Source organism: Ictalurus furcatus, chromosome 2 (assembly GCF_023375685.1).
Source record: "Ictalurus furcatus strain D&B chromosome 2, Billie_1.0, whole genome shotgun sequence".
Taxonomy (NCBI): Eukaryota; Metazoa; Chordata; class Actinopteri; order Siluriformes; family Ictaluridae; genus Ictalurus; species Ictalurus furcatus.
The window spans coordinates 11,672,156-11,684,351 of NC_071256.1; the positions used below are offsets into that span (position 1 = coordinate 11,672,156).

At 36.5% G+C, this 12,196-nt stretch overlaps 1 protein-coding gene across 2 annotated transcripts in view; it reads left to right on the forward strand.

Moving 5' to 3' along the window:
• Nucleotides 1-11,869, forward strand: part of coq8aa (coenzyme Q8A, genome duplicate a) — a 30,882-nt gene extending 19,013 nt beyond the window's left edge. For both annotated transcript variants that reach the window (XM_053647990.1, XM_053648000.1), the window contains 7 exons: nt 2,307-2,388; nt 2,928-3,021; nt 6,045-6,186; nt 7,938-8,045; nt 8,215-8,280; nt 8,414-8,500; nt 10,537-11,869. In XM_053647990.1, coding sequence (XP_053503965.1) covers nt 2,307-2,388; nt 2,928-3,021; nt 6,045-6,186; nt 7,938-8,045; nt 8,215-8,280; nt 8,414-8,500; nt 10,537-10,830 — 873 coding nt within the window. In that variant the 3' untranslated portion in view covers nt 10,831-11,869. The remainder of the gene's footprint in view (nt 1-2,306; nt 2,389-2,927; nt 3,022-6,044; nt 6,187-7,937; nt 8,046-8,214; nt 8,281-8,413; nt 8,501-10,536) is intronic.
• The last annotated feature ends 327 nt before the right edge of the window (nt 11,870-12,196 follow it).

The window sequence follows — 12,196 nt, forward strand, 5'->3', positions numbered from 1 at the left end:
TACATTCTAAAGAAAATCAAAGTCTTTTATTTAACATGTGTACATTGAAACGTTGTGACAAAGCCCAGATAAATTGCTGTCATGTACAGTAACATGATAAAGCACAAATATGCAAAACACAAGCGCAACAGCAGAGGGTATTAGATGATATCGTGGAGCTAAAAGGTCTACACACCCCTGTTAAAAAGGCAGGTTTTTGTGATGTAAAAAAAAAAAAAAAATTAAACCAAGTAAATCATGTAAGAACCTTTTCTACCTTTATTGTGAAATTTTAACCTAATAATTAAAGTGAAAACCAATAAGAATCATTTTAGGGGGAAAAATGAAAAATAAAAAAGTACAATAGCCTGTTGCATAAGTTTGCACACCCCTAAACTAATACTTAGTCAAAGCAGATTTAAATTTTATCACAGCATTCAATCTTTTTAGGTAAAAGTCAGTCAGTTTGGCACATCTTGACTAAGCAATATTTTTCCATTCTTCCTTGCAAAAGCATTCTAACTCTATCAGATTGGCTGGGTATCTCCTGTGCACAGTCCTTTTCAGATCACCACACAGATTATTGATTGGAATTACGTCTGGACTCTAGCTGGCCATTACAAAATCTTAAACTTGTTTTGATGAAGCCATTCCTTTGTTGGTCTGCAGGTTGCTTTGGGTCGTTGTCATGCTGAAAGGTGAAAATCCTCTTCATCTTAAGTGTTTTAGCAGAAGCCTTAAGATTTTATGTCAAAATTGACTGGTATGTGGAGTTATTCATTATTGCCTCCTCCCTGATTAAAGCCCCAGTTCCAGCTGAAGAAAAGTATGATGCTGCCACCACCATGCTTCCCCATCGGGATGGTTTTTTTTTTTTTTTTTTAAATGTTTTGTTTGTTTTTTTTTTGTTATAAAGGGGCTAACGTCTTGCCACCCTACTCCATAGCCCAGACATATGAAGAATTCGTGAGATTGTTGTCACATGTAGGGAGCAACCAGTACTTGCCAGAAATTGCTGCAATTTCTTTTAATGTTGCTGTAGGCCTCTTGGCAGCCTCCCTGACCAGTTCTCTTCTGATCTTTTCATCAATTTTAGAGGGATGTCCTGTTCTTAGTAGTGTCACTGTCGTGCCATATTTTCTCCACTTGTTGATTATTGTCTTTACAGAGTTCCATGGTATATCCAATGCCTTGGAAAAAAAATTGTAACCCTCTCCTGATTGATATTTTCAACAATGAGATCTCATCTCTATGTGGCCCATGGCTTTTCCAGTTGGATGTTACCAAGAAGATGTCAGGAAAATCCTATAGGAACAGCTGTACTTTACTTGGGGTTAATTAGTGAGTTTAATTGATGGCAGATGTATACTAATTAGTATTTAACATGAGTTTGAATGTAATTGGTTGATTCTGAACACTGCCACATTCCCTGCCATTTTAAAAGGGGTGTGTAGACTTTTTATATCCACTGTATACACAAATGTATAAAATATAATAAAGTACATTATAACATATAAGGTACAATATAAAATATACAGAATACAAAATAAATGAGCACATGAAGGTCGGAGGTGTGGAGTAACAAGTAAAGCATGACGATTTATGGTAAATATCCTAGTTACAAGAACAGGACCAATTAACAGCACTAAATATCATCACAGTTACTGGGACAGTTAAAGTGCAAAAGGACAAATGTGCTGTGAATATGTATGGGGACTTGGTGGCAAAATTCTAGTGTATATGGACTAGGGAGTGTTTAATATGGATTTTAACTAACTGCTCAAGAAGATCGGTGCGATAGGGTGGTAGTCATTTACCCAAAAGCTTTCTTGGGAAATGATGCTGATGGGGATGGTTTGCAGACATGGGGAAAGATTAAAAATGTCAGTGAGGATCTCCCGTTAACTGGACAGCACATGACAAAACAAGGAAACATGGGGCTTTGTATGGGTTCATCACCTTGAAGGATTTAATCACGTCAGGCACAGACAGAACTAGTGTGCTGCTGTTGTAGTCCACCTACATATAGTTGGGTATTGTTCTCATCTGCTAGTGAGGTAACTGTTTTTCCTCCCTCTGTTGTCTGTTATTGAACAGAGGCTACTCCACATGCGCTTGAGGTCTGAGCTGTGGTAACCCTGTGTTTTAATTATAAGAAAGGATGGTACACTGAAACTAAAACAACTGAAAACCTTGAAAGTGTGACAAAATAAAACTGAATTAAGGTTTTTATAGCGGAATCCGTTAAATGCTGAGGGTGTTTTTTTGTACATACGTATACACATACCATAATCGGTATTGTGGTGTGTGTGTGTGTATGTTTTCAGTACCCCGGAGTCGCACAGAGCATCAACAGTGACGTGAACAACCTGATGACTGTCCTTAGCATGAGCAACGCCCTGCCTGAAGGTGATTGTTATTGTCCATTGTACATTAATCCAGTGGTTTAATGGTCAGGACCAGATCTGTGTTTAAAGAGTACTGTCATTAATTATAACCCTATAATTATTCCTGTTTAGTGAAGTAAGGCTGATGATAATGTTTCCTTCAGTGGCACATTGATGGCTCATTATTCACATGGATAGCTGTGAAGTTTTGTAGACTTTCTAACTGAGGAGACACACGGTCTTATTTTTAGTTTGCATTCTCTAAAAGTTCAAATGTGTTGGTAATAGCCCTGAAGAGCATGACGAGTTTAACTGAGAAACTAACAGAGAAGACTGATGCCCTTTATTTGGTTATAGATCCAAATATTCACATCATGGAAAAAAGTTCATCATTGTTATTACTGAATAGTTCCAATATGGTTTAGTTAACTTCTCCTGGCCTTCTCAGCATTTTAAAAGGCACTTAAATGTATTTTTAAACGTAGTTCATAGTTGATTTAAAAGTTCCTTGTGCCTTTGTTTACTGACGTATCTCTTTTTCTGTTGCTGCTTGTGTTTTAGGTCTGTTTCCAGAGCACTTGATGGATGTGATGCAGCGAGAGCTGGTCCTGGAGTGTGATTATCTCCGGGAGGCCGAGTGTGCCCGCAAATTCAAGTGAGTTAACTGGAGACTTTGCTTCTCTGTTAGAGAGAGAAAAGCAAGTCCAAAACTGAAATGTGCAGAAATTGGGTGACTTCCATTATCAAACATGGGTGAACTTGGTTATAGATTAAACTACAGTTCATGTGTAGCAAAGGTTTTATAAATGTAAAATGTAGCAAATATCCTTTAGATGACTAGAGAGTCTTTCTCTTGTGGTTTAAGGTTGAGTTTCAGCAAGGTTTTTATATTTAATACTTGATACCTCACAAAATATGATTATGGGAGGAGATTTCAATTGTTATTTAGATCCTTATCTGGACAGGCTCTCCACAAAGCCAGCTCTCATCTCTGCAAGGCGGCGTCTTCAAACATTACCAATACCAAATATCATAACATATTCATTTATGATCAAAGCTTAGTCTTTCGTGACTTTCTGGTATCCTTCCCAGACAGATTTATAGCTGCCGTTCTGATTCTCATTTACTTGTTGATCCAAACTTCATAATGTACATACATTTGAAGCTTGATGATTTCCTAGCTTTCAATGGTACAGGTGATGTCAAATTCTCCAGTCTGAGAGACACTCAAGGTGGTTCTATGAAGCCATATTTTGTTTTTTGCATCTTCTAAGAAGAAAGAGATGAATAATCAGACTTTGAGAGCACACTCTCACAACCTGAATAAACTTGCAGAACTTCTCTCTTACAATCTGATTTTAATCAAATATACAATATTTTATAGTAGAATTCTGTTCTTAGTAAGTGGGTTGAATTTTTTATCATTTTTTTTTGCTTAAGTTAAAGCAGAAACATTTTGAACTTGACTCCAGGTCTGTGCACAGATATCAACAGATATTGACCTTGATGGTTAAAGATCTTGAACAATCCAAAACTTTCAGATGCTGCTAGAAGTCCATTTACTAAAAGCTGGTAGAGCTGCTAGGCCTGATGGTTATCAGTGAATTTTACACAGCTTTTTTGCCTAAGCTTACTTAATTGTGTTTAAGAGTGTGAAAATAAAAATATTCGGTGTGTCTCATATTAAAGAAGGGAAAGGATACTACTCATCCTGCTTATTTTAGACCCATTTCTTTGTTGAATTTGGACAAACAAATATTTTCTGTATTTTTAGTACATAGATTGGCTAAACATATACAGTCCCCTCCGAAAGTACTGGAACAGCAAGGCCTATTTCTTCTTCTTCTTTTTTAAAGACATTTGGTTTTGAGAGAAAAAGATAAATATGAGACGACAGATCAGAATTTCAACTCCCATTTCCTGATATTTACATCTAGATGTGATTAAACAACTTAGAAAATGGCACCTTTGGTGGCAGACCACCCTATTTTTAGGTGAGCAAATGTATAGGAACAAATAATATTAAAGTAAATAACACATAATATTTGGTTGCATATTCCTTGCTTGCAATAACTGCATCAAGCCACTGACATCACCAAACTGTTGGTTTCTTCTTTTGTGTTACTTTTCCAGGCTTTTACTGCAGCCTCTTTCAGTTGTTGTTTGTTTCGGGGGGGCTTTCTCCCTTCAGTCTCCTCTTCAGGAGGTGAAATGCTGCTCAACTGGGTTAAGGTCTGGTGATTGCCAGTCAAAGCCTTCCACTTTGTTGAGTTGGCAGTGTGTTTTGGGTCATTGGGTCATCATCAATAAAGATTAGTGAGTCTGTTCCAGAAGCAGCCATGCAAGCCCAAGCCATGACACTACCTCCACCATGCTTGACCAATAAATCATACCGGTGTTTTATTCTCCTATTTAGCAGATTCGGCACACTGTAATGTTTCACATCACTCACTGGCTGTCGTATAGTAGTTGTTGTAACTGGAAAGCCAAATTGCTCTCTTGAACCAGACCTTAAGACTCGGCAGAATCTTGTAGCTCTTGCTTTGCTGCTGATGGTATCATTGCTGTTTTTCTCGTTTTTCATGAAAAACGGCGTGCATAAAGGTGTGTTTTTTTTTGTTGTTGTTGTTTTAAAAAACAAAACCACAAAAAAAACCTCTGTAGCATTTCCTGATTGGAGATGAAGAGGAAGTTATATTTTCACAGGAGGGTGTGTCGGCCTGATTAAGTTCAAATGTGTATTATAGCCCATATAATATAAGTGGTATTTTATGGCAGATAGCTGACTTTATTATGCAGCCTGTTTAATTTATTGTTCGATATGTAGATGGATCACTGATGTTAAAAACTTTAAACTTATGAGTAAGTTGTCTATGGTTTGACATTATTATTATGACGTTATTATTTAGGATGGAGAAGAAGGCCAGAGTATATTTTATGCTTTTATATCCATTACCAGATGGAAGCAGAAAGTCTATAGCTGGTGTATTATAATAAACCCCCATAACCACTTGCTATAAATAACTCATAGGTTGCTCAGAAGGGCTCTGTTGTTTTTTTCCGGTCAAGTATTGGGTTTCGATGACCTGATGCCAAGCAACTGTACCAGTAAGGTCGTAAATATAGCTGAATTTGAAATAAAACATGTTGACAACAAGGGCACTCAATCCTTCCTGTCTTTCCTCCTAAGTTTAGATCACTACATTTGATGACTACAGAGGTGAATAAATGAGTTTACATCCATAGCAAGGCAGGACGTACATAAAACTGCCCTGCGCTGCGTTATTGTACACGCGTTCTGTGACCAGGCACCAGGCAATGCTGGACACAGCTAATATGGGCGTCTCTGAGTCTGAGCCCAATTTGTAATTTTGTGGTATTTTAGTGTTGATTGTTTTTGATGTACCAATTTTGTAAGTTTTATGTATTCACATCTTTCAAAAATACAAAACAGAAGTATGTGGTAATAGAATATTGTGGTTATAGGATATTCTCTCTGCAACTTTAAAATGATTTTTTCCAGTGTCGCAAAACCATATAAATAAATAAATAACGATTTCCCAGTCAGTGATTTAACCATGTGTTTGAGCTGCCTGGCACATACAGTATGGCATGGCCTGTTTCTGCTCCATTACTGTAAGCTGCGTTTTTTTTGTTTTGTTTTGTTTTGTTTTACAGGAAGCTCTTGAAAGATCATCCCTTCTTCTATGTGCCTGAGGTGATTGATGAGCTGAGCAGCCGGCATGTTCTCACCACTGAGATGGCGCAAGGCTTCCCGCTTGATCAGGCTGAGGGACTCTCGCAGGAGCTCAAAAATGAGGTGAGCTCTAACTTAAGGATTTAAATGTACAGTCATGGATTTTTTTTTCAGTATAATTTTATTTCTTTTTTAAATGATGTTCACATTTGTCCGTTACATGATACTCGTCATGTGTCGTGTGTTCATGTTGAGGATCATGTACCTCTTAATTTTTACACGCCCGTATGAATTATATAGCATGCCAAACCGGAAATGTAGCATTCGTATTTACTTTTTTTTGTTTATTCATTCATGCACAAGTACAGTTAGCTAAGGGGACCTCCAGAATTAAGGGCACCCTTCAAGAAATCAATACAATAATAAATAATTTTCAATCCATTAGGAGACACTTTCCTCTAAGAAACATTTTTATTTTTTGTCCGCCTCAAACATACACAAACAAAATGATTGGCACCCCTAAGAATATTTACGAAAAAAATAAGTGTGCTGAATTAAAACTATTTAAACTCAGAACACCATGAAATATTAGTAATTACATGTGTTATTTATTTTAATATTTATTTTGTACACTTCCATGAAGAGTTATAATTCTGCCAGTGGGAAAAAACTGAAGTAGGCGGTAAAGAAAGAACACTAAATCTACTTTGCTAGTCTGAAAATGTTTTAGACTAGATGAAGCCAGTTCAACTGCAAAAAGTATGCTGGGCAAAGATTTTTAACACTTTGTCACTTGTATGATGTGTAGAGGTGTAGAGATCTTTTCACTGTGGCAGAATGAATTCCATCGTGAACGGTGCTGTGAGAAAGTGCTCTTTCAGGTTGCACATACAGTCCAACTCCGCTAGTTTAGAGTCAGATCCGTGGCTCATGCTGACTCAAAGAACACCCATCATTACGCTTTAAGGAGTTTCCGCACCACACTGAATCAACTTTTTCAGCTGAGCCAGCTGAATATTTACAACATTACAAACAGTTTTATTGTTCTGCACATTTACTGCACCAATTTATTTACGTTTGTCATTAACAGTGTAGACACTTAACCCTCTTATAAATTAAAGACAATGCCTTTGAATCTAGGCACAGTCAGAATGTATACACAAGAATGCATTCAATCAATACTTATACATGCGTTCTTATGGAATGTTGAAAAACCATTAACGTGATTTCTGTAAGTTAAGAATGCCTGTTAAGCATGTTTTACTGGACTTTCCAGTTCTTAACAATACTCGACAACGCTACTTATTTGGAAGTCTTCTAAAATACCTGACCAGGAGACATTTTTTTTCAAATATTAAATTGAAAGGTCTTATAGAGTTTTTGTTGTTGACGTTGTTGAAATATTGTAAGATTTTATTGAATGTCCTGTTTTACATATCTTGATCTTGGCATGAAACCAGTACTTATGTGAAACCAATACTTTGGCATGAAGCCTGTCATAAACCCTGTTACATTAACAAATAGCTAGTCAATATCTTTCTTTATTTTTTAAAAATAATAATAATAATGTATCAAATCAGTTGATATTTAAGTAGACCTTAACAGTAGTTTATGTACAGAACAATAATTTATATATCTGCTGCATGTTGTAGATCAGGATAAGACATCTAGCATATCTTCATGCAAAATATTTTGATGTAATTTAAAAGACAGCACTTCTGTAACTCCACTTGTTCCACAGTACACTTCCCATATCCTGTAGCCTATGTGTACAGTGCTTTGACGCCAAGAGATGGTTTTCTTTTGTTATTAATAGACACACTTGTTTATCATTGCATCAAACGAAATGTTTGTCCATGTCTTTTATTTTTCAGATTTGTAAGAACATTCTGGTTCTCTGCCTGAGAGAGCTGTTTGAATTTCAGTACATGCAAACAGACCCCAACTGGTCCAACTTTTTGTATGACCCACAAACCCACAAGGTATTGTATTGTGGTTTTAGTGAGCTGATATTAAGATATTAAGGGTGTTTTTTGGTATAATGTTCTTTCAATGTAACTGTTCTGCCGATATGACTCAGTAAAGGTATTTCTATAGTTAAAGAACTATTTCCTAGAAATCAGGCTCCATAATTCATGATTTTGAATACAGTTGGCATTGTTGGACTTTGGTGCAACTCGAGGCTTCGATCAGAGTTTCACAGACTTCTATATAGAGGTAAAAGAAAAATGTCTTTGTTACTAGTTTATTAATTATAAATGGTTATAAATTATTGCACCATCAGCACATGATTGTGTGTTGGTTGTATTGAACAGAGAGTGTGATTTTAAGACCGTGTTCGTTGTAACAGATCATTAAGGCAGCTGCAGAAGGGGACAGAGAAGGAGTCCTAAAGCACTCAGTAGATATGAAGTTTCTCACTGGATTCGAGTCTAAGGTCGGAACACACACACACACACACACACACACACACACACACACAAATATGATGGTAGTGTACAATAGACACTAATGTCCACTGTAATTAAAAGACTTCATCAATATCAATCATATAACAATTTCTGATGCTGGCAAAAGTCAAATGTTACTGTTATGCTTTCCATTTCACATTGCTTTTAATCCGAGAGGTTTGAACATGGCAAAAAAAACCAGATAATTTTTGGAATTTGATGATTATTTGCAAAAACACAAGCATGTCTAATTTTTCTGGCACTTCAGAAAGGAGTGATGTCCTGTATTATGTTAAACACTCTGTCATGTAGTGCTTGAATATTTTTCCTTCTTTGAAATTTCATTTACCATAAAGAGGAGAACGGCTGTTGATATTCCATCACACTTAAAAAGTGCACTCCTGAGCATTTTTGTATAAGCTCTAAGCCCAGACACTGACTCGAGCCTAGATATGTGTGCAAAAAAATTATAGCTACAATAAGCACACACAGTATGGGGTTTTCTATTTAGCACTTATATAGGAAGTTTGAAAATGTGAATGAAAAAAACAGCGCAGAAATGCCCAAAAAATGTGCACTGAAAGTTTCATGAGTTCAGTAAAGAGATGTTAAAAAGAGTAATGTGATGTGAAAAAGTAATTTTGCTGCTACCATCATGTGTTACATAATCAATAAAGATTAGTGAGTCTGTTCCTGAAGCAGCCATGACACTACCTCCACCATGTTTCACAGATGAGCTTGCATGTTTTGGATCATGAGCAGATTCTTTCTTTCTCCACACTTTGGTAGAGGTTAATCTTGGTTCCAGAACTTTTGGGGCTCATCTCTGTATTTCTTTGCAAATTCCAATCTGGCCTTCAATCAATCAGTCAATCAAACAGGGAGCACATGGGCAACAAGAGACACCTGTCAGTGACATGTTCCAATATTTTTAATAACTTGAAAAATTGGAGCGTTAAAACTAGAGATGCACAGATGTATTGGCCGATAAAGGCTATTTTTCCCACTATGGGCCATCGGTCAATAGTTTAAAAACATCAGATGACCAGGGCCAGTTATATCCTGTCAATCAAAAGAGGGTGGGAAAACACATCGATTTCGTGCTGTGTGTAAAGATGATGTCTCTTGTGTGGAATGATGACAAAACTGCAGTTTGTAAGCTCTGCACTGCTAAGATTTTACACCGGAAGTAAGCAGCAGTGAATCGGGAGTTTCAGCGTCGAGTCTAATTTTTAATTTTTAATTTATTTATATTTTTAACCGTGCTGCTCGTACTGAATTAAAGGGCCAGTACACACTTGAAAGATTTAAATGAAGATGGGTTGACAAAAAAGTATATATTGCACAGAGAAATATATTTGTAGAGTAGTATATTTCATATCCAGTTAATGTTAGTATATAAAAAAGTTTATATTATGCATTACCAGTTTGATGTCAGTGATGAAGTATAAATTCTTTTGTTTGTGGTGAGTGAATGTGAAACAACTTGTTGAAGTGGAAAGAATAAAGTTTTTATTTGTATTTCCTTCAGAATTGTGGAATTAATTATTATTAATTTAAAAGAAGATATAAAAGGCAGAACTATCAGTTATCGGTATCGGCCAATATCACTCTGAATAATTGGTTATCGTATCAGCTGAGAAATTTAGTATCGTGCATCTCTAATTAAAACGAAAAGTGGCAAGTCACATCTAGATGTAAATATGAGCAAAATAAAAGCTGAAATTCTGACCTATCATCTCGTATTCATCTTTTGATTTAAAACCCAAATCTCTTCAGTGTATGGCAAAAACAAAATAACTGACCTTGTAATTTCAGTTTCACTTTTGGAGATGACTGTTCGTTACTTTTTTTTTTTTACTGATTTTTGGTGCTAAAGTGTCATATTCAGGATTTTTGCATGACCATAGATGAAACAGACTCATTCACATTTTCTCTTCCTAACTTTTGACGAATATTTTTAAAATTGCGAAACATTTGAATTTAAACCTAGCTTTTGACACAGGCTAATCCTCTTCCATAGGCAATGGAGAAAGCTCATGTGGATGCAGTGATGATCCTGGGAGAGGCATTTGCCTTGGACGAGCTGTTCGATTTCGGTGCTCAGAGCACTACAGAGCGCATCCACAGTCTGATCCCAGTCATGCTGAGGCAACGGCTCACGCCTCCTCCTGAGGAAACCTACTCGCTTCACCGCAAGATGGGTGGCTCCTTCCTTATCTGTTCACGCCTAAATGCCAAGCTGAACTGCAAAGACATGTTCGAACAGGCTTACAGCAACTACTGGAGCAAGCGGAAGAAGGCATCCAGCCAGTGATTGACTGCATGTAGCCAATCATAGGCCATCATGTCATGAGTTTGGGCAGGCCAGTGACGCAGCTCAGTAACAAATATAAACAGATTTTTTAACACTATTTAGGCTCGCCCTACCTGCTGAGCCTGAATCATAGATTGAGTTTATTCTGTTTTAGGGTGTACGTTATCCAAGATTATGTGGCTTGTCTTCTTTTGACAGCATTTCTAGGTTGTCATTCAGGTGGATATTGCGTGACTATGTGTAATGTGACTATGCAATAGTATAACCATGTGAAGTGGTTGCTTCGAATGATATGGATATTTTACTGTAAAAGAGAATACAGTAAGTGGAGAAAGTTGTATATTTGATAACTATACCAGCAGGTTGTGTATCTTATTTGCTGAATCACTTTTGTGTTTTTGGAGCTTATCTCCAGACCATGCATATGCATATAAGTTTGTTTAAGATTCAATTTTTTTTTTCTTAAATGTGTGATTCTTGCACAAAGATAAAGTCAGGACCAGGCCAAGGCTCTACAGAGGGGAAACAATGGACTATTCATGGTTATTAACAATCCTTTATGTGTTACAATATCCTCCATGCGGACAGATTTGGCCAGTAGTTTAATGTCAAAAATCTATTTTTGTACCCTTAAAAACTTGCAAGTGTTTATCTTCTGAGAATTTTGCAATGATTTAATATTTTTGAAATATTAATCGATAATGCTATTTGGTGCAGTGATCTACAGTGTCAGTATCTGTATTATGAGACATAACCCAGATTTTCATTAACTAAAAACACCATTACTGAAAATCCTGTATCTAAATTTAACTGTTTTTCCTTTTAATATCCTGATTCGTTTATAAATGACAAATTATTGTGACTCAAATTTTTGATGTATGATTATATGTGGTAAATAACGTGCCTATAATGTGGAGAATTATTCAGTTTTTAGCATAAACTAAACTTTGTGGGCAATCAGTTTTTAATATGATTTCAGTGGTATTCATTAAAAATAATCTTGTGATAAACTTTAATATATCGCAAGGAAATATTCTGAGTAGCTTGTTTTATTACATTTTATTACATAATTACATTATGTTGTATTACTTGTGTGTACGTACAAGACAGCCATCCAGACATTCAAAATCCATTAATTGTCAATTATAGGGCTTTTGACAAGATATAATGTATGTGGTCCCCTCTGTGCATGGTGGCTTAGTGGTTAGTATGTTTGCCTCACATCTCCAGGGTTGGGGGTTCGATTGGGGGTTGGGGGTTCCAGGTACTCCCCCAGTCCAAAGACATGCATGGTAGGCTGATCGGCATGTCCAAGTGTCCGTAGTCTATGAGGTGGGTGTGTGAATGTATATGTGATTGTGCCATA